The sequence below is a fragment of the Antedon bifida genome, chromosome 10 (assembly GCF_963402885.1).
Source record: "Antedon bifida chromosome 10, ecAntBifi1.1, whole genome shotgun sequence".
NCBI lineage: Eukaryota > Metazoa > Echinodermata > Crinoidea > Comatulida > Antedonidae > Antedon > Antedon bifida.
The window spans coordinates 7,605,799-7,630,298 of NC_136235.1; the positions used below are offsets into that span (position 1 = coordinate 7,605,799).

Here is a 24,500-nt window from a genome sequence, read left to right on the forward strand (position 1 = left end):
GACCAACCGACCGACATAGTGAGCTGTTGAGTAGAGTAAAAATACTACAGTGGATGCTGCAATTTGCTTTAAAGGAGAAGGTTTTCGATGAAAAAGGAACTCTTATAGATTATCAGAAGAGGTGTCAAGAGGAGAAAACCAAGGGCTGGAAAGAGAAAGCCCTACATGGAGATTCTTGATGATATTAGAAATGTTGTAAAACAGAAATCGGGCAAAAAGAGTACATATTGAGGTTTAACGAGCAGTGTGCGTGCGAAAATCTGCGCACTCATGGCAATTTTTTAAACGCTTAAAATTGGCTGAAACGTACTCTAATTTCATCGAAAATAAATTTTGACAATTTTAAGCGCGCGTACGCATGCGTTATATGCGCTGTGCACGTAATTGTATTGCCATATGATGAAATATTACCTGAAATTTATGAGTACCAAATTTTATTTAATTGTGATTCATGGTTGTGAAGATATGATTACAAACGTGATTTCGTTAAATCGTGCGTAGACCGCGTAATTTCTGATTGCGCACAGTGAAAACATAACCACATTAATTCCTGGCCATAAGGAATATACTGTAAAAAATTGACTTAGCTAGATGAAACTGATATCAAGACAAGGCCATATAAAGTTAGTGTTTACCGACCGACCGACATAGTGAGCTGTAGAGTCGCGACTAAAAATACTTGTCTTGTATTTATACCAATCCCTACACACAAAATACAACATAAAACAGAGACTCGCCTTCCTTTAATAAGGTTATACTCCAATATTGGAGTTTTGACGCCTCACATATACTTTGCTCTAGATTCTTTCTATAGCTAAGATGTTTTTTTCATCATATCAACTTTTCCAGGCAAAAATTGATATCACAATAATAACTACTGTAGCAATATTGCTTCAATTAGTATTCTTTACACTGTAAATAATAATTATATGTATGTATATCATTAGTATTGTATCCTACCATCATACATGTTCACAAACAGTTTTGCCTTTTGATTCATTCATCAACCGTTTAATACTATATGAAATGATCTTTTATTTATCCATATTTTAATAGACAGGGATCTTTGAAGAACAAACCAGAAGACCAAAAAACTGGATGAACCAAATAAATAAAGAGTTAAAAGGAAAAAAATAACAATAATATTAATAACAAACCATCCTGCCCTAAACCGAAAATTGGAAACAAATCTTTGAAAGCATCATGACGGAATAACAAAACGTTAGGAAGATATTCTTTATACAAAATCATACTGGATCACCAATTTATAAATAATTGTGAAAGGTAACATGTCTGTGACGTTGGTTACTAGTTCTTAGTTCCTAGTTCCTTATTCAAATTCAATTAAAGGGACAGTCACAAATGTTTTAAAAAACAGATTTTAATACGTAATAGTGTTATAACGTTCTAAGCTTACTTATTCGCCGTAGAGGGCGTAAATGCATAAATGTTATTGAACTTTGACCGGAAGAAGTAGAGGAGGTCAAGGCTAACATGTTGATGCAATAACAATTCAATTAGACAATTATTACGTATTAAATTCTGTTTTTTAAAATATTTGTGACTGTCCCTTTAATTGAATTTGAATAAGGAACTAGGAACTAAGAACAGACATAAAAGTTACTATAAACTTACATGGCTGCTGCACAGAATCTACAGTATTCAAGAGTATTATGGAATATACCTCATACAAGTTGACAGAACGGTAATTAGCGTTACTCCCACTTCTAACGCGATGAATAATTATCATAACATTGTTATATTTTTATAAATTATGGGTTTTTTTCAAAGCTATAATTACACTGGATGGAAAATCCCGTACATGAAAAGTGATCGTACTACCACTACCACTAATATGAATATTTTAATAAGGCTATTCCATTCTAGTGGTAGTATGTACTACCATAGACAAATAATATCGGTTGTCCTTTGGTACTACAGTACATAAATAAAGTAAAGTCATCTATGCCTAGTCCATATGCATGCACACATATACAAGTATTATTAATTAATGATATTCATTCATGTATATTAGTATACTGTTTGTACAATGGACTGTTTGTGTCTAAAATAAAAGAATAACAATGCTTAAGAAAAAAAAAACACCACATATTTAATTTCTATCACAAACATTTATTTCAAAACTACAAAACTACTTTAATAATTGTTTTCTTCCAATAATATGGTATCTTAAAATCAACAGCATCAGTGAAAAACAAAACCACAACAAAAACAAAATCTGTGAAGAATATCATGTATTTACCTCGAGTAATAGTATACGCCTATTGATATTTTTTGCATATAATTGTCATAAACTCAATAGGAAAAGTATGTAAAATTCTCACAGTTTTAAAAACCAAAAATAATCTCATTATTAACTATTATAATCATCAATTTATCACAACTATTGGTTGTCATACATGACCTACATTAAACTAATAATTCAACTTCATTTTAATATTTTACTTGTTGAAATTCTTAAGATACGTGATATTGTCTTCACTCAACAACCCTCGATGTTCAAAATCCAAAATCAAACTCCATTTATCTGTATACATCTTAACAACAGGAAAGTTGTATCGTCCATCAAGATCCTTTATATCCTTATCACTAAGAGACTTTCCCAGATCAAAAATACTAATGGTATGTTGTGAAAATGATACTACCTCACGTTCCCTGATATTTGTAAAAGGATTAAGTTTCTTTGTGATGCTTGACTCAAAGGTAAATTCTTTAGTTACCTTTATTGTGTCATAGAGGACAGAAAGGTTTTTTTTACTTAATAGCCCAGGCCCCATTAAAAGAGCTAACAGCTCGGTTGTACCGTTGGCTCTTTTCAACGCTTCGATATCACCTAACATTTCTATGAATAGAACTTTTAGACTGTTAAGGAATCCACGAGAATCAAACCATCTTGCAAAGTCCGCAATTAAGTGTCTAAAATCATCCATCGAGAAATCTAATATATTGATTAAAAAAATAGAAACATGTTACTGTAACTTTGTAATCGATTAATATTATTTTGATTATTGAAATCATAACTTTCAAACGAAGATTAAGAATTTAATGAACATAAATACATTAAAGCATCACAATAGTTTTTTTGACCTATACTCAGCTGTCGTACTATTAACAACCCACTCTAAATTTCCATTATTCATCAACACATTATTACATTAACCTACATTGTTGGAATAATACTGTCATTATAATCATCGTCACAAAATATTATTAATCATATTATAAATCTTCTTGTTTACCCTTCTTATGGTTTTCTCCCTACCATACCATTATCTTATTTACTTTGTGAATAATTTACATTCACTTGGTTCACATTCTTGACTTGATGACGCAGTCTCATTCTCGTCCTTCTTACTATTGACTATAAAATAAACAATCAGTTAATACATTAACAATTTATTGATTGCAATTGACCCATCAATGATCGGATTAAAATTACTATTTAACTACATTTAATTACAATTAACTCCGGAAAAAATTAAACATACCTTTAACAAGTAGTGTGTTTCTTGCTCTTTTGCCTAGACGACTAGCAAACTTTTTTATTTTTTCTGAATCATCTGCTAATTCTTCCTCAATCTCCAGTTTTAGAACTGCATCCCAAATATTGGAGAATTTATATTTTCTTAACCCGTAGAAAGAAGCAACATTATTAAATGCGTCTGGGTCAACTTGTTTTAGGGTCTTAAACAGTCGCTTTCTGTAAGGTGACAACTTAGTTTTGCTAGTAGTACGTCTATCCTGAACGTTGTTGTCTCTCATATACTTTGATACAAGATCTTTGGCCTGTGTCGTTTCAGATGTTTTCGTAACTTCTAGGAGAAGGTTAACATTATTTGGTGTGATTAAACCTTTATCTTCAAGTGCATTCAGCAAATCGTTTCCAATGGAAAGTGGGTTTTTAAGGTCACCGATACTTAAGACATCAAATAGTAGGAATCTTATCCATAGGTATCTATCACCGTCAAAGCATCGACTAAGATCAGCTTTTAGATCTCGAAAATTGTCGGACATTTTTGAATCTGCCATTGTTTTGTGTTCGTCTGCAAAGAATAAACTTATATAACTGTATCATACATAACTACAGTAATTTACGATGTTTTATTAGGCATAGCTTATTGATTTTAAGTATGTATAACATAATTTGGTTCTATTTCTAAACAAAATTAGACGGTACAATCCTAAGATAATGGATTCCTAATAAGATACCAATTGTAATCAGTGAGAACATGGAGACACTCAAGGTATATTTCTAACATTGTTTTAAAATGGTATTACAGGCCTATCAAACTATTTAACATGTGTTGCTGCTGTAAAGAAATAGATAAATTGAACAAAAAGTACCTTGTTTAAAATATATATTAATAATGTATTTGACACACCTAAAGACATGATGATGATGACTATACACTATAGTAATTATTTGTATTTAAATAGAAAATGTAGAATTTAGGAACAAAAAAGCATGAATGATTTTGTTTTTCCTATAAATAATGTCACATGATCGTCAAATTCAATGATATCCAGTTTAAGTTTTGACAATAAAAAAATATTTTTTTATCAAAGTAGTTTATAATTCTATCTATTTACATGTATGGGGTCTATCACTTTGCTAGATAATTGGAAATGAATAAATCTTACTTAGTTCCTTTAGTATAATTTTAATCCAAATAAACAAATAAAAAAAAATAGGAGGTGAAGATAATAATAATAATAATAATAATAATAATATTTATTCGGCAAAAGTTCATAAAGTACATTTTACAATTCATCTTGCCAGGAGCAAGTAATAGGCATGAGCCCAAACAGAAAACTGCTCTTACTCCATCATTACTTATAAAATACAAAAATAACAAAACTAAGTAGCACAAATTAAGTCAAAATAAAACAAAACAAAACAAAGTTATAATGAGATACACCAATTAAAAATAAGCTGCATTGAATAAACAATATAAACAATTACAACTTAATATTTTGAGATCAAATGTTTGATGAGTTGGGCTTTAAAGTCTGAAATTGTAGCACATTGTTTAATTTCATTGGGAAGTTGCTCCCATAATCTAGGGAAAATAACAAACGATGAATTTAAAAATGTATTGGTCTTTGCCTAAGAAAATAGAGAAAATTTAGTATACAGTATTAACTTAGAATTGGCTAAAATCAACCTCATAATAACATAAGACAACAACATACCTGGATCTGGGCTTAAAGATCTCTGTTTTGACGTTTCATCTTTATGTAAAATATATGTATTTTTTCTTTTGGTAATTAATGTTCTATTGTTAAATATTAGGTTGGAAATCAATCAAACATTTCATTTACAGTATATTTTTACCTGTTTCTGATTTGACATGTCCTTCTGATCCATGCTCTATTTTAATACTGGTTGGCAATATCTCTGTTGATGTACCAGCTACAATGTCTGAATCCTCTAAAATCTGAAATTTGAGTTCCATGGCAGTTTAAAGTGAAGTGAATCAAACATTTTGTCTTAATTTTAATATTTAGTTATAGGTATATATAACTATAACAATAATGTATTTCAAAGGTGGATGGTTTGTTGATTAACAAAACCCACTATTGTGATTTTTCATACATTGACACTCTTGGGCTGGCTTAAAACTGATGGTTTTCAGTATGACAACTTTGGGCCTAACCCTCTTGTTTTCAGTTTGTGTTTGTTCTTGTGTACAGTTCAGTAATTTAAAGTAAAATTTAACTTTCATAAAAGGTAAAGGTGAGTCCTTGTTCCTTTCAACACCACATTATCCTCCCTAGTATCCTCCAACTAAGTACTCATTTACAGCTCAGTAGACTGAATTAAACCCAGGTCTTTCTGTACGATAGTCAATACAAACTACAAATCATAAATTTCTTACCAAATTCTTTTAATTTTCTCAAGGCACTGTTGTAATCGTGTTCATTGATAGTAATGTTAACCAATTCACCAAGTTGGTCTTTCTGGTCTTCATCTACCACTAATATTCGGGCTAAATCTTTATGAAGTGTTTTATTGCAATACATTTTCCATAGCTTTTCCAATGCTTCAGAGTCATGTGACACTACATATAATGCTATACACCCAGTTACTACTTTCTCAAATTGTAAATGCATTCCATCAAAATAAATAGTGAGCTGTTCCATTATTTCATGAATTTCTTTGACAATTCTTCTACTTAGTTCTTCCTGTTTTCTCATTGCTTTAAAGAGAAGTTCCAATGCATGTGGTTGCTCACTGTCATGGACTGATGATGAACTTTTGTTCTTAACAAGAGTTACTAATAATTGCACACCTAAATAAAAAATAAATTGTAAATATATTTAAATTGTGTTAGAGCTCATTAAGAATGCATATAATTACCACAACATCAATACAATTTAAAGATGTTCATTACAATGAGTCACATTTGAATAAATTAGCCCCACAGTAAATCTGGTTTGTCTTGGGCAGACTCAATTGTACAGAGATAAATTCTTTTTTGTTATAATTAAACTGCTTCTTTTCTCTAATAAAATGATCACAAACAAATTTACCATCACTTCTTTCCTGTTCAGTGCTCGATGAAGAAGCACCTGTAAAATAAATAGATATTGATTATTATTATAAATATCTGTGAAAGAACAGTAGGTAAACTAACAATAGATTAGCATACTATGGTTTAATAATACCAGTAAAGCCTGGACACAATTTGGCAGCCAAAAACATTCCTACCGCTGATTTTATCCTAGCCCAACTAACTTGGCGGTGCCCAAAATTCATCTGCCTGAACTGGTTTTAAGAGCCATAATGGTCCACCAAAACATGCAAAACAAGTAAAACAAGTACACAGGACTGGTTTTGGTGTAACAGTACAACTCAATACAAATAAAGAGTAATGACATATCAGATTGTTCCTGTTTCAATTTAATAAAATTACTAATCCCTTTTTGGTTTATCTTTGAAATAATGTTGCAAATAGTGTCCACAAACAAATTAGTCAATTCAACTTTTACCTTCTAACTCCTTTAAAGCAGTTTTGTATTCCTTTAAATCAATTTCGGTTGCCCAGTCTTCTAAAAATTTCTGTCGATTGGCTGGTACTAAAATGTCAGCTAAACCTTTGATTAATTTGTCATTCAGATGAATTCTCAACAATTTTTTTAAAGCTTTTTGATTATTTGTACACAGACAAAAAGACAACGATGCTTTTGGATCCTTGATTCCCAATCCATTAAACTTAAATGAGGACAATATACTTTTTTTTAATTTGTTCTGTTGCTCAACAGCCTCCACACATCCATTAAGCGGACTGAGAATACACTTGGACTTCACTTTAATTTTAAGTTTTACATCTTTTAAAGAAAAAGAACAAAAAGTTTGTTATAATACATATAAAAAAAATATTACAGAAGTGAAGTGAAATATCTAGTAGGACTCCTCTTTTGGGACACCAATATTCAGGGGAAATTCCTAATAAGGAGACAATTTCCCATGAAATTAACAAGGAGAATATTTTAACACTATTCAGAGAACATGCCTATATTTAAATTTCTAGCTGATCTAATTATAAATCACATTTATCCTGTCATGCACTTAGCTCTCTTATTTCCTCCAGACAAAAATTATGATAAAAACTAACTAAATACCTTTTGTAATAACCCTAATCCTCTCAATAACTTTTACAAAAGATTATTATTATTCTGTGTAAGTTCTGAACTTATTAACAAATTTATATTATTTGCTTTGGTAATTTACAATTGATACTGTACCCAACCAATTAAAAACTTAAGCAACTTATGCATACCTCTATCTAACAATATGTTCTTTGCACGTTGTCCAAGGCGACAGGCAAACCTGGATATTTTGTCTGGTTCATCTGCTAACTCTCCGCTAATTTCCAGTTTTAGTACTGTGTCCCAAATATTTTGACAATCTAAATCTTTTAGCTTATAGTAAGAAATAACACCCTTGAATGCATCTGGGTCAACTTGTCTTAACGCCTTAAACAATTTTCCTCTGTAAGGTGACAATTTGTTTTCATCTCTACTCTCCACATTGTTATCTTTCATATACTGAATTACAATATCTACAGCCTCCTTCAATTCGGTCAATATGGCAATCTCGAGAAGAAGCTGAACTTTAGTAGGAGTAATAAAACCTTTGTCTTGTAGTGCATTGAGTAGATCGTTAGCCCCATTATCTTTACAGGTAATGTCTGCTAAAGCTAACTCATCAAACAAGACAAACCGCAACCATAAGTATTTGTTACCTTCATAGTGTTTACCAAGATCAGCTTTCAAATCAGAGAACTTCTCCTTTCCAGCATCACCTTCTGCCATTTCAGCAGTACCAGTCTAAAAAATCAATAGTAGGTTTACTAGATAATAATTAAACTTGTGAATTTTCTAAAAAAATTACAAGGCATCCCATCCCTCTAGATCACGAAAAGCCATGATTTTCAAGCAAATCTAATTAACAAGAGTTCTTTTTCCCTTTCTTTTACATGTCAGTACTATATTTTACAATTTTTTTCACAGAACAGTACTTCACATTTACAATCCTGATCATTTCTTTTCAAACTGAAAATAATAATGCTCAACCAATGAATAAAATTACTGTAAAATTTAAAGAATTGATAGACTGTATACTGCACTCAATCTATTAAAGTATATTACAGACTTCCTGCTAGAGTTTTTTTCTAGGTAATTTATAGATTACCTGGTACTGTACGCTTTCCTACAAAAGAACCATTGTTTTATAATGAGCCACCTTTCCCATCTCCCTGGCCTAGCATTCTGCAACGCTGCTCTAAAAGATCAATAGTACATTAGTATATAAGGTATTTGTTTTGCAAAGTATCAACGCTCATTATACAGCGTCATATATCATATACCTTCAACAATCAGTCTTGATTGGTAGCCTTTTCAATTGAAAAATTAACAACATTTGTTAAACACATAAAAAGACAAATAAATAAACCAAAGGTAAATGCAACTAAACACAATATACACTTCTGTAAAACTTTATCAAAGTATAATTAAATATTATACACACCTTTACGCACCCCTCTGGATACAGGCCAATATAATGTTTCTTTGCATATATTTTTTATTTAATGAACATGATCAAAATCAGCTGTCGTTACCACAATAGATCAAGTCTACAGTGAACATAAACAACTAAAATACAAAATTTGTTTGTCTTAAATCAAGAAATTAACAACACTAACTAAAGCCCTGTCTACACTATCAAACTTTATGTGACAAAAAAATGTAAACATATATGGACATGATGATGTCATATCACTACCATATTTGAGCATATCACTACCATATTTGGGCACATCACACTTTTTTTGTCAAACTAGTTTGATAGTGTAGATGGAGCTTTATAGTTTCAGGGATCAAAAAATTTGAAGTAAGAAATACTTGTCTTATCTATAACAATCCCTAAACACAAAATACAGCATAAACACAGAGTCCAATATAGGTTATACTCCAATAATTGAGATTTGACGCCTCACATGTTCTTTGCTCTAGATTCTTTCATTTTACAACTACAGTATATTATTTATAGCTAAGACGTGTTATTCATCATATCATCTTTTCCAGGCAAAAATTCATATCACAATAATAACTACTGTAGCAATATTGCTTAAATTAATATTCTTTACACTGTAAATAACAATTATTTTAATAATTACATGTATGTATATCATTAGTATGTATCCTACCATCATACATGTTCACAAACAGTTTTGCCTGCTGTTTCATTCATCAGTTGTTTAATACTATATGAAATGATCTTTTGTTTATCCATATTTTAATAGACAGGCATCTTTTATACCAATGAAGAACAAACTAGAAGACCAAAATCATGACGGATTGACAGAAAACGTTAGGAAGATATTCTTTATACAAAATCATACTGGATCACCAGTTTATAAATAATTGTGAAAGTTACTATAAACTTACATGGCTGCTGCACTGAATTTACAGTATATCAAGATTATTATGGAATATCATACAGTAGGTTTTCTAAAAAGTAAGTTTTAGTCTAAAAAGCCATTTTGTTTTTCTACCTGGATGAGTCAACTTGTTTTTCTACCTGGCCTAGCACATAACGTTACTGTATGTCAATACTTCCACTGCCTACATGTTTATTGTTATGCAAAGTGACGTACAGCACCCGTTTTACTGCGTTCTGTGAGTTACAAAATCCGTCTTGCATGCTATGTTATTTAATTGAAAATTGAACTCTGCGTTTATTCATTTTCAATCAATTCTATAAAGAAACTGAAACCAAAAGGTTATGCTAATAGACACAAAACAGTAAATTGAACATTGTTATTAGGCCTATTATAATAATAGACAGCGCACTCTACAGGTCGGTTATCAATCACGCATTATTCACCAGCCTAGGGCCTCACACAATTTCAAAGCTAAAACCTATTGTTGTATTCAGTACTTAGTTACACAGCATATAGCTTGAATATAAAACCAAATAATAAGCTAAAACATATTGTTGTATTCAGTACATAGTTACACAGCATCTAGCTTGAATATGAAACCAAATAATAAGCTAAAACCTATTGTTGTATTAGTTACACAGCATCTAGCTTAAATATGAACCAACAACATTATTATACCAATTGGAAACAATATCTGTTGTAAAATTAAATCTTTTATCTAAAGTAAAAATATTTATAATTAACGCTACATGGTAATATTGTCTATTGAAAAAAAAACTAAGCCATGAAATACACTATTTTTAGCCAAAAATTACCAAAACAGCAACAACCGTAAAGAAAAAAACATAGAATACTTGCTGCGAGTACATAGTTACCAACATGGAAGATCTTAACTGCGTGATAGACTCCTTCACTAGGCATAGGGGTACCTAGAGCCCCGTCATGGCTCAGGGACAAACTCTCGGCGCCTGGGGCTCGTCAGGCGAATCTGGTACGTTTAGGCGGTTTTAGATTGTTTACTTATGGAATGTTATCAGATTAAAAATATATTGTATTTTTAGAATATTTTTGTTGAGTATGTCACATATAGTGCAATAACAAATTATTGGATGAAAGTAAATGGGTTTTTGGTTAAATTTAACTGTTTTGTCTTTTTATAAGTGAAAACAATTTTTACGGAAGTGATTGGCCTATTCAAAGTCGGTCATTACTAATTTCATTTTTCATTAGTGTTTTTTGGAGGACAATACATATTTAATAGTTGAAAATATATATATAAATAGATTTTATCAAGGCTATATTTAGTTGGCATTAGTAACATAATGTTTAAACTATTATTGCTTACTGCCATTTCATAGGTTGATATTAGTGGATTAGGCCAACTTCGGCCACAGACAATTTCGGCCACAGACAATAATACTACCATATCTATGGAACGCCCATAGTGCCATTGATAGGGGAACAATGAGACACGACAATGTAATACAGGATTATCGATTTCATTGTGTTTTACTTTTGTTTTTTGTTTTTACACAGGAAAACACGGACACAGACAAACTTGGCAATTAATTAATTAATTAATTAATAATGAAAATAAAATACGAACGTATTTTGTAGCTAGGTGGCATGATGAGATAAGAAACGAAGAATTACGTAGATACCGATATTTCAGAGTACAACAAATACAATACGGTGAAAATTAAAATGTATAGTTTTTACAAATAAAAGAAATGAATTGAATGAGGCCTAAGTGATACTAATTTTTTGTGTCAGGGTACAATAGAAATGATTTATAATATAAGAAACAAAGATTTACTAAAGTGATAATTAAATGTTTCGGTAAAGAATTATTAACGTCATGTACATTTTTCTATAAATATAAAACGAATTGAAGTACGTAGGGATATATACTAATTTTAATGTGTCGAGGTACAATACATATAACTTTGAAGGAATAAGAAACGGAAGAAGTGGTTAAGAATACGATTTATTTTATCGGAAGAAACAATTGAAGAAATTAAGTATATAATTATTAAGAATTAATATGTTGTAAGATGTAAATGAAACACTGGTAAATATGTTAATAGAAATGCGTGCGTTTGTTTTTGCGTGTAAAATTTTACCTAATAAAATGAACACCACTACCCAAGAGGAATTATGCGAAAAGGCATTGAAGAATTTTTTTTAGATATGTTTCTGAACAGGCTCGGAATGAATTTCTGACTGTGTGCGTCATGAGAAGGTACGTGGAAAACCCCGTCATATGGGTCGTTGATTTGTCCGTAGTCATTGCATTTTGCCGGGGATTCCCCATCATTTAAGTATTTCCGTAGTACCCTATTTATCTTCATTTCCCTACGTCCGTAATATTGGGCCGAATTTCCGTAGTAATTACAGACGTTCCGAACTTTGAAATAACAGTGTTTGATTGCTTCTTTCTGAATAAAATAATAATTGATAATAGGCATAGTAATTAGTTTGGGGACTTCCTCTGACGTTCGCATTGAACGCAACAAATGTTATCTTTAGTCGCATTTTTATCCCAATTATTACTCATTTTGTTTGTATATTGACATGATATGATATGTTCATTTATTCTGTGCATGTTAAAATATGTTAAATGCATATTTCCGCAAATTACTCAATTATTATTTTTATGTTGGGTCTGATATGTTCGTTTTATTTATGCACCTGTGTTAAGACATGACCTGAGCTCCATGATAAAACATTGAATTACTCCTGTGTTGTATTAAAAACCAATCAAATGAAGACGACAAAGTTTTATTAAATTTATTTTTTTTATCACTAATTTTCTTCTTGATTCTGCTTGTATTGATGTGTAAGTTCCTGATATTCCTCTTTGTTCCTTAGGTCACCTAAGCAATGGAAGGAAAAACGTTTTAATTAAACTTATTTTTTTTTCTTAGCATTTCTTTTTTCATAGCCAAACTATTAATACGTCTGTACTAAGAGAGTATTTAACTGTGTCACTGACAATTGAATTTGTTTTTCGCCAAGACTCCATGATACAACTAAACTGGAATGGAAACAACAAATCTAATAAATGCAAATTGTAGTGGAATAACGTTAAGAATGATAACACTGTAATGTGTAGTAATAGTCATAAAAAATACTATACAACAAAGCATGAGATGCGATAACTAATAGCAAAAACAATAGCCCGGTCTAATATATGCGTGAATGGCGCGCCATAGAAATCTGTTGTGGCCGAAACTCTACACAGTGGTACTGTACATTTCTATTGATTTGTATTGTTATGCAAAGTGACAACAGAATTTCTGATATCATAGGACCATTCTTGCATGGCTGCCTTCTGTATATATAGAAATTTATTGTGTTTATTGATTTTCCAATGAACAAAGGGAAAGTAGAGCAGACAGAATGTATTGTTGTGTAACTCTCTATGCATCACCTAAATTAGGATTTTGTGTAATACGCCAAGTATAGTGTTTATGAATACTAAATACAAGTGCTGGAGTAGAACTTATATTATATTATTATTATTATTACTTAATATTTATGATTATTAATGATTTCCTGGCAACACAAAGAGGAATGAATTTGAATAATCGATTATAAAATGCGCGATAATATTTATTTTATATTATATTTATTATATATATTTTTGTTTTATTATTTCATATGAAATGATGGAAATGAAATTTGGAGTATGTGTGTTGTCTCAAATAAGAATTAATATTGGAAAGACAAACTATTATAAACGAACAAACAACATATCCACGAATTTTAACAAATGTCTTGATCAGAAGAAACCATGTGAGGTTGTGAGATTTATTATGACCTCCTATGACATCAGTTCAAGGTATGTTGAATTTTCTCCCAGTGCCGAAATCTTGTTTAAATTTTCTAATATTATCTACCAGCAGGTATGAACTTTAATTCAAGCATTATAATCTTTCTTTATTAGATGAAAAATAAATATTTCAGTTGCATAAACAAAAATTATTTGTGAACTCTATTTTGATGGGGTTTTTAAAACTGAGTATATTTATTTATTTTTTTTTATTTATTCGGTATAAAAAAATCACAACAATCCCAGCGGGCAAACCTGTGATTTACAAATATAAAACAAAGAAGAACACAATAAAAAAAGCAAGCAAACAATCTTAATTACATATGAACAGGAGCATATAAAAAAACGAAATAAGGAGATTATAAAAATATACTAAATTATTATGATTATTTTTCTTATTAAAGTTTCGCAATTATTTATTTATATTAAACAGAAATTCAAATAAGCTTATACTTTTACGTCTACATCTTTGGATATAAAAAGGTATTTATATTTTTTCTAGTACAGTATACCGTGCTCCCAGATTCCCTCTCTTTTCTTGGCTGTGTCAAGTAATAATTTAATAATACTGATTTAAGAAGCAAGATTTGTGAGAGTTGACAGAATTTTATTTTTAAAATATAGGGAGAAAAGCTGGTTGTGAGAAACCCAATACTGATGATCTGTGTGTGCAGAGAAGGAAAATTGGAAGCAGTACAGCCTACTAGAGAATGTTGATTTGCTTAAAGTTGCAAAGTGAGCCCTCTATTGACAAAGATAAAAGACTCACCTATGCTGAGAAGAGCCAAAGAATATATATCACAAGAATGAGTATTCCGCGATTTTGGCATGAGAAATTTGTAACAGAGAGTGATGCCGCCCTCATAAGGGCGGATGTATACAGACTAAATAAGACTTGATTTATTAGATGTTATACATGTCACATTAAATAGAATTATGATAATATATTTTGCAATTGTAAAACATTTTATACAACATATTTAATAACAAACTAGTGTATATTCACTTCTACAGACAATTATTTACTACCATGCTAAATTAGTTCACAAAAAAGGCCGAACAGCAACACCAAAAATCAATGAAGCGTTACTCAGCACGGCCTATTCTTTACCATTGCCGCATACTAATCTACGCCCGGTAAATTAAGTATTGTTTTTATGATATAAATTAGTATAAAATACATGTTATTAATAGGATACAATGTTAAATTTCATTAACATTTATTTGTTTTACCAGAAACAAGTTAAATATAGAAATATTATTAAACTACCCTTCGTGAAAACGTGTCAACACCAACACGCCTGGTAGCGCTATCGTAGCGCCCGGTTGATGAAGCGAACTGTTTATTCTGCAGTTTTTACTACATAAATTGAAACGAACAATTAAATATCCAAACAGCATTTAACATGATGTTGGCATGTAGTGGATAACATTTTTTATCATGAAAATACTACCGGTGGTCCAGGTTTAGATTAGTGTAACCGTCACAAAAAGTTGTATACATCCTCACTTATGGCGTCGCCCTACCACATGGACAATATTACTGTTACAGGGAAAATCGCGGATTACTTTAATTCTTGTGATATATATTCTTTGGTTGTAGTTATTCTAGTTTATAGAATAGTTGTAAAGTGAGCCCTCTATTGATGAGTATGAGGAAGCATTTTATAGAGAATGTTGATTGGTTTAAAATTGTAGAGTGAGCCCTCTGTTGACAAAGATGAGACATAACTTTTGGAGAATGTTGATTGGCTGATAGTTGCTGGTTGATTCAGACAATATTATGACTATTGAGACCAGTCATTCACCTAAAATAAGGAGGAAATTACTGTACTTCTAGACAAATAATGTTCTTGAGATTTAGCCCACTGATTATTTTTCTTTTGAGATGTGCTTCTTTCTAATACATTTACTTATACAAGATACAAGATACAATACAAGATACAAGATACAAGATACAAGTTAACTTTATTGTCAAAATTGCTAACAATTTCGAGATATGTTTTGTACCCGAGTAGAATAAATAATATAATGTGATAACAATAAAAATAAATACAAATGATACAAGTGACTATCTTGAAAAGTTTTTGTTAAATAAATTGCATGCTATGTACATTGGTGAAAATCTGAAACGGTTTGTGGATATTTGTTTCTGTGTCAGTCTAACCCTTCCTGATCTACTTATAATGATGTCTGAATGTAATGGGTGTGATGGGTCTTGCATAATTGTGTCAAATTTTTGAAGTATGAATGTATTAAACATTTCATCTAAAGGTTTCACTTCTACACCGATAACTCTGCTGGCCTTATTTACTAATCTCTGAATTTGACTTTTACTGTTTACATTGATATGAGAAATAAAACATATGAATGAGATGAGAACTAACATTAAACCGTTTCATTTTGTATATAAAGTACATTCTCTTATTAGCCTTGGTACGGAGTTCTTTAGTGTTGCTCTCCCAATTTAGTTTATTATCAATTATTAATCCCAAGTACTTATGACTTTCTACTATTTCAACAATTTCATTGTCAATTTCAATATTTACATGATTAGTTTTATTTTTCCTTCTAAAATCGACAATAACCTCTTTAGTTTTTTTGGCATTTAGTTCAAGAAAATTTTGTTTACACCAGACTATAAATTGTTCAACATATTCATTAAACAGGGATGTATTATTATTTGAAATTAAACCAACTAGGCAAGTATCTTCACGTATTGATGACAATGTGGTAGTGCTCTTTTAAGCATACAATGATTGAAGTCGCCTAACACCAGCTTTAACGCATCTGGTGACTCGCTCTCTAATAATCTCATTTCCTGTGCGATTTTTTTCCCTGCTTCTATACGACTTCCTTCTTGTTGAACATATGCAACTGACACAAAGATCTGTGGTATTTCTCTCGGCAAGTAAAAAGGGCGTAGTGCAATCACAATGAATTCAACATCAGCAATGTTTTTTTACTACCTTGATGTTGTTACACCATCGTGTGTTAATGTATGCGCAGACACCACCGCCTCCCTCCTTTCCTGTAACATGCAGATCTCTATCTCCCCGCACGCATGAGAACCCATCAATACTGACATCTGCAGTGGTATGTTGGTCTTTAAACCACGTTTCGGTGAAACACAGTAAGCTAGATTCTTGGAATTCTTGTATTGCCATACACGCTTCCAGTTGATCAAGCTTATTACACAGGGATTGAGCATTTCCAAAAATAACAGTTGGTAGAGGAAGACGATTTAACCGTCTGAGCCTTCCCTTAATTCCTCCTCTGCGTCCCCTTTTACGCAGCTTTGGATTGTAATTGAGATTTAGGTTGCTAGGCCCATCTGTGTTTAGATTTGGCCTTAATTGCAACAACTCCTCGCGGCTGTATGTGATTTTCACGGGCTGGTGATTTCCCATCGCAGCTACCGGAACCGGCATTTGGGCTGCGTAACTGCAGCATAATTTACTCGAAAAAAGATCAAACTGGTACAGAGCCATAGACTAATCATTTTTCTCCGATTCATATTCATGATTTACGTTGAAAATAAACACTGTGCAACACTTATAACAACAAAAACGATATTTAGTGCAGATTCTACTTCAGATACGATGTCGCATGTCTAGCACAGCGCCCTCACCTAACTTAGGTTAAGGGTGGGGTGAATGGTTCCTTTTGAAATAATTAAGCACACAGACTCATTTTGAGATGAACTTAAAATGTTTTTAAGAATAAGCCCACTGAGATTCTCATTAAGAATGATTTCAAATCATTTATTGACTAACCTGACTGATCTAATTCTGATGGATATGTTTCATCATTGTTGGCGTTCAGTGGTAGTATCAATCTAGCATTGTCATTCATGTTCCAAATCTCCCATTGGCTTGGATTCTTTTGTTGTTTTCCCATAAGACCTATGTCAGCTCCATTGCTAGCAATATTTTCCTGTAAAAATAACATCCTATAAAACAACAAAGGCATTTGAATAAATTATGTCACAATCTTACCGTAAATCTTCTAATTGTAACCCAGGGTTATAATTCTTTGCTTGTTTTTTAGGGTGGGTTACTATTAGAAGCAGGGTTACTATTAGAGTAGTGGGTTACTATTACTAATCTTAAATTAGGCACCTGAAAATAATACCCACCCCCAACATTTCCGGTCAGCAACTCATAGCAAAATAATAAAACAGTACGAATAAACAAATTTGGTTGAACTCTAACTTTATTTTATAAACTCAAAAACACGTCACTCGATCCACCCTACTCTCGAGATCAACATGCATTATCTCCTTATCAAAAAAGTTGATTTTAGTGTCATTTTGTCAATAGTTTTTGTGACTCTAATAGTAACCCCCATGGGTTACTATTAGAGTAGTGGGTTATTATTAAAAGATTTATGGTATTTTACCTGTACCTCTATCATCAGATGTGGCTTTTGAATACACCATGTCTCAATATATCTTATTTTACCTGTACCTCTATCATCAGATGTATATGGCATTTGAATACACCATGTCTCAATATATCTTATTTCACCAGTACCTCCATCATCAGATGTATATGGCTTTTGAATTGTTACCTGCTAAATGTAAATATAAGTTCAAACAATGTTTACAATTTGTTTGCAAAATAAAATGCACCAAATAATAACTGTAGATAGGCCTTTTTATCATTCTTCATCTATCTTAGACTAAATTATCAAATTAATTACAAAATAAATTGAATAGACCTAGACCAAGTCTATAAATAATTTAATAGGCATAGCCTAGCTAGTTGGGGCCAGGACAAAAAAGGGCTACACCTACCTAGGCCTACTATTCCTATTTGAGGCTAGTTTAGCACTCTTACATGTCTTGGTTTATATAAGACATTTAACTAGTTTGTCTGTTTTTTCTTCTACCTAAATGATGTTTATTACCAATACTATGTTATATATTTTGTGTGTGGAAAATAAATAATAAAAAAAACATTGGTTTTCGAGACTTAAATGCCTATTTTCGTTTTTCCCTCTTTTTTTAAAACATTTTTGGCATCTTCTTCGGATACATATAGTCTGAACTTTAGTTAGTGGCCAGACCAGTCTATTTTATTCAGCCCAGGCTTTTGATTGTTAATGTCCCATGTCCACATCCTAAACAGTCCACATACTACTTCCTAGCTAGCTAGGCCTAGCCTAGAGGCTAGTCTAGGCTTAAATTGGTTTGCGACCAAGATTACACACTGGACCGAATTACTCCGCTTGCAAACAAAAGTGGCAGTTTTGCATCGCATTGGGCCTGGCAAGCAAAGGAGGTCTAGGGGCGCTACTGCAGTACTGGGCATTCATGGTAACTCATCATCACCGCGCAGCATGCAGCGGGTGAAAGTTTTAGCTAGGCCTACCTAGGCTAGGCCTAAAAAAAGTTGCTAAACAGTATTCATTCAATGATACTAACTATCTTACAATGAATTTGTTTAATGTTTATTTTCCAAAAGCCTTTACTTTAAATTATTCCCCATGGCCTAGGCTATATGGTAATTTTAAACAACAAACGGCACGTTTTCTTACCCACGTGTACTCTCGCTACTGACAGCTAAAACGGAATAAATGTCGGTTCCAAGATGGTAGTACATGTAAACCTCTAAAGAGTATGGAGCGTCAAATTGCCTTTTGAGTGAAAATATAAAAAGTATATAACATAGCCCTCCAATCCCATTAGCTAAAAAGTCTTTGTAAAAGTATTTTACCATGAATGATTCCTGATTAAGATAATTTGAATTTGGAATATTAACATAAATCATTTTTTTTATTGAGAAGCATTCCTCTAGTTTCTGTTTTTGGGGAGTACAGCACCCAATTCTGACCGAAACTAAGATTGTTTTGCGTGTTAAGGTTGAGCAAGATCTTCTTGTGATATCTTGTAATGAATGCATAAATAAACAGAGGAGAATAAAAAAATATCGTGGTGGAGAAGTGTAAACATAGCTTTAATAGCCTCCTCCAATATGTTTGTATTCTCTGTCTGTCTGTCTGTCCATTTACAAGATATCTAGCATTGAATAAGTAAGAAATTCAATTACATTTCTAAATCCAGTTTGTTTTCACTGGTTATGTATCATCCTCATCTAAAGTTCAGGTTGGAAACAGCCAGATGAAATTAGAAACGTTTTATGTTACTCTATTTTTTAAAAGATTATTATTAATTACAACCCCTGACACATCACAAATTCTGGATCCAGTCCACTCCCTCTCCCACAACACGCCCACACAAACAATGTCTAATAAAATAAAGTCAAAATTATCTATTATAAAAAATATTTTTATTTAAAAAATAATTTATCATAATCATTAAAATACATTATGTATTTTATTGATCTCAGGTTAATTTGATAATATACATAGTAGTAACACTGATTCTCTATTCACAATTCCCACCAATACATAATTACATAATAACTCCAAAACCATAATTCCTATGCCAATGCCCTCTTCCCTTCTCCCCACCCCATCCGACCTACACACAACTGAAAACAAATATCCAGGAAAATATCTAAAGTCTTACAATGACATAATATAAAATTCTGATTATTATTCAAAACCTTTTTGCATTATTTTGTAATAACACACAATAGCAGTAAATTAAGTCTTACAATTACAATAAAATATATGAATGTTAGACATTTTTATTGCATTTATTTGTCTAATTTTCTAAAATAGCAAAATTTATTTCCTTTACAATTGTAACAGTTAATACTTAGTACTGAGCACCAACAAAGTAAACTGAAATATCTCAATAAAAATAAAAAAAGTAAAAAAATACTGTAAAAAATAGTAGATTATCGAAATTACTGGCATATAATCTGCATATTCAAGTTAAAAATAGAATTTGAATTAGGAAAGTTCAAATATCTTGACATACAAGAACGAAGTACACATAATCTGATACTAGACCTGAAAGACAACTTGAAAATGTGTGTTTTATCCTTAACAAAACTTATTTATTTACTAGCAAGGCAGGTTTCAAATTTAGTTTTACCTCATAACCCCTGGACCCCAGTATCTCCCTATACTCACCAACCTCCTCCTCTCTTCAATCACATCACACACTCGGGTGATTTAAAAAAAAAATAATATAGATTGCAGGTGCAATAGTGTTTAATTGTAATTTTAATTTAACTTTTATTTCTAGGCCTAGTACTTTACATCTGAGTAATGTTTATGCCTTCAGTGTTGCACCTTTATGCTCTTTGAAGAATAACAATTCCCTCATTATATAGTTCAACAACTTGTTGAATGTTTGTAATAGCAATTACCTCATTATATAGTTCAACAACTTGTTGAATGTTGTAATAGCAATTACCTCATTATATAGTTCAACAACTTGTTGAATGTTTGTAATAACAATTACCTCATTATATAGTTCAACAACTTGTTGAATGTTGTAATAACAATTACCTCATTATATAGTTCAACAACTTGTTGAATGTTTGTAATAGCAATTAATACATCAATTGGAATGAACTTATAGTACTGTGCAATAGAATTAATATCAAATATAACACTATATAATACTTACAAAAATTAAATAAATATAAAACTGTAATATTTACATCTTATAAATTAACAATTTGAAATATAAAACTGTACAATTAGTTTGATAGATATTAAAGCAACACTAGTTTGACAAAAAAAGTGTGATGTGCCCAAATATGGTAGTGATATATGCCATATATGGGCACATCACATTTTGTCACATAAAGTTTGATGGTGCAGACAGAACTTCATGGAAAATTATAAAAATAAATGAACAGCGCCATCTTCTGTTCTGGTGTGAATGTAGCTTTTAAAAAGTTAGAAACAATTAAATATTGTTTACCTGTCATTTATTTGTATACATAGATAAACCATGGAGGTATAATAAACATAATTCACAAGAAAAGGAAAGAACTATTTTAAAAACTAAATGGTTGTACAGTTTTCAGTGAATAAAAATTGAAAAAATAGTTGAAGAATTATGATCACGATGAAAAGCCCCTCATAGCAACATTCAAATCCTGTGAAACTAACAATTTTAAACAAAATTTGGCGTAATATGTCTTACAATTAAATTCAAGATGACTCATCAAATTATAAAAATACTGGCATATCAAAATAGACTGTATCAAAATCTTAATTCTGACATATTACAAATGATATTCTATGTGTGCAGTATATTAGGTTGCATTAGCAATTGTCTTAAGATACTAATATACTAAATCCAAGGTAATATTGAATTTTAAACATAATATATTGTTTACAAATATTAAATAAACAATTTTATATATAATATGACATGTATTAAAATACAATATTCACCATGATTTAATTTACATTTATATTACCAAAGATTATGATAACAAACAAGTGCCTGTAGTACATGTATCATGCAGTTGTAATGAATGTCAAATTAAGCTGCACTTTAATAACTACTGTATAGCAGTTAACAGGAAAATTCACCATTTATTCTCTGGAAGTGTTGCCACATATCCTGCACTATATTCTGCACTATATCATTAGGCAATTCACACCACTGCATATGAAGCTGTTTCAGTTTAGGAGAAATAGCCAGTAATGTGGTAAAGGAAGAACCTGTGATGTCACTGAGAGTATTCCAATGGATATCAAGGTTCTCTAATTCCAACACTAGGTTTCTATTGACACATTCTCTCACCATAGCATCTATGATAACACCTGACAGACTGCATTTATTCATGTTAAGTGTTTTCAGTTTAGGCGAAATAGCCAGTAATGTGCCAAGTACAGAACCTGTGATGTCACTGAGAGTATTCCCACTGATAACAAGCTTATCTAATTCCAACACTAGGTTCCTATTGACACATTCCCTCACCATAGCATTTATGATAACACCTGACAGCCTGCAGTCATTCATGTTAAGTGTTTTCAGTTTAGGTGAAATAGCCAGTAATGTGCCAAATGAAGAACCTGTGATGTCACTGAGAGTATTATCACTGATAACAAGCTCATCTAATTCCAACACTAGGTTCCTATTGACACATTCCCTCACCATAGCATCTATGACAACACCTGACAGATCACATCTGTACATGTTAAGTGTTTTCAGTTTAGGACAAATAGCCAGTAATGTGCCAAGTGAGGAACCTGTGATATCACTGAGAATATTCTCATGGATATCAAGATTATCTAATTCCAACACTAGGTTCCTATTGACACATTCCCTCACCATAGCATCTATGATAACACCTGACAGACAGCAGTTGCTTATGTTAAGTGTTTTCAGTTTAGGCGAAATAGCCAGTAATGTGCCAAATGAAAAACCTGTGATGTCACTGAGAGTATTATCACTGATAACAAGATTCTCTAATTCCAACACTAGGTTTCTATTGACACATTCTCTCACCATAGCATCTATGATAACACCTGACAGACTGCACCAGCTTATGTTAAGTGTTTTCAGTTTAGGTGAAATAGCCAGTAATGTGCCAAATGAAGAACCTGTGATGTCACTGAGAGAATTATCACTGATAACAAGCTTATCTAATTCCAACACTAGGTTCCTTTTGACACATTCCCTCACCATAGCATTTATGATAACACATGACAGACTGCACCAGCTTATGTTAAGTGTTTTCAGTTTAGGTGAAATAGCCAGTAATCTGCCAAATGAAGAACCTGTGATGTCACTGAGAGTATTATCACTGATAACAAGCTCATCTAATTCCAACACTAGGTTCCTATTGACACATTCCCTCACCATAGCATCTATGACAACACCTGACAGATCACATCTGTACATGTTAAGTGTTTTCAGTTTAAGACAAATAGCCAGTAATGTGCCAAGTGAGGAACCTGTGATATCACTGAGAATATTCTCATGGATATCAAGATTATCTAATTCCAACACTAGGTTCCTATTGACACATTCCCTCACCATAGCATCTATGATAACACCTGACAGATAGCAGTTGCTTGTGTTAAGTGTTTTCAGTTTAGGCGAAATAGCCAGTAATGTGCCAAATGAAGAACCTGTGATGTCACTGAGAGTATTATCACTGATAACAAGCTCATCTAATTCCAACACTAGGTTCCTATTGACACATTCCCTCACCATAGCATCTATGACAACACCTGACAGATCACATCTGTACATGTTAAGTGTTTTCAGTTTACGACAAATAGCCAGTAATGTGCCAAGTGAGGAACCTGTGATATCACTGAGAATATTCTTATGGATATCAAGATTATCTAATTCCAACACTAGGTTCCTATTGACACATTCCCTCACCATAGCATCTATGATAACACCTGACAGACAGCACCAGCTTATGTTAAGTGTTTTCAGTTTAGGCGAAATAGCCAGTAATGTGCCAAATGAAAAACCTGTGATGTCACTGAGAGTATTATCACTGATAACAAGCTTATCTAATTCCAACACTAGGTTCCTTTTGACACATTCCCTCACCATAGCATCTATGATAACACCTGACAGACTGCACCAGCTTATGTTAAGTGTTTTCAGTTTAGGTGAAATAGCCAGTAATGTGCCAAATGAAGAACCTGTGATGTCACTGAGAGAATTATCACTGATAACAAGCTCATCTAATTCCAACACTAGGTTCCTATTGACACATTCCCTCACCATAGCATCTATGACAACACCTGACAGATCACATCTGTACATGTTAAGTGTTTTCAGTTTAGGA

At 31.9% G+C, this 24,500-nt stretch overlaps 2 protein-coding genes across 4 annotated transcripts in view; both read right to left on the reverse strand.

Annotated features, from left to right (window-relative positions):
- Positions 1-23,104, reverse strand: part of LOC144853836 (uncharacterized) — a 185,563-nt gene extending 162,459 nt beyond the window's left edge. For 2 of the 3 annotated variants that reach the window (XM_078711687.1, XM_078711685.1), the window contains exon 1: positions 21,456-23,104. In XM_078711687.1, coding sequence (XP_078567813.1) covers positions 22,259-23,023 — 765 coding nt within the window. In that variant the 5' untranslated portion in view covers positions 23,024-23,104 and the 3' untranslated portion in view covers positions 21,456-22,258. Of the gene's footprint in view, positions 1-20,058; positions 21,045-21,234 lie in introns of those variants that run through there. The other variant, XM_078711686.1, reaches the window with a different exon arrangement.
- LOC144854623 (uncharacterized) lies at positions 3,930-9,184 on the reverse strand. Its single transcript, XM_078712557.1, has 8 exons — positions 9,056-9,184; positions 8,720-8,809; positions 7,806-8,355; positions 7,015-7,353; positions 6,556-6,594; positions 5,901-6,314; positions 5,357-5,459; positions 3,930-4,064 (listed from the first exon to the last, which is right to left on the reverse strand). Exons 3-7 carry the CDS (start codon positions 8,338-8,340, stop codon positions 5,398-5,400), a joined length of 1,389 nt encoding a protein of 462 aa, XP_078568683.1. The 5' UTR covers positions 8,341-8,355; positions 8,720-8,809; positions 9,056-9,184; the 3' UTR covers positions 3,930-4,064; positions 5,357-5,397.
- Positions 23,105-24,500: the final 1,396 nt, after the last annotated feature.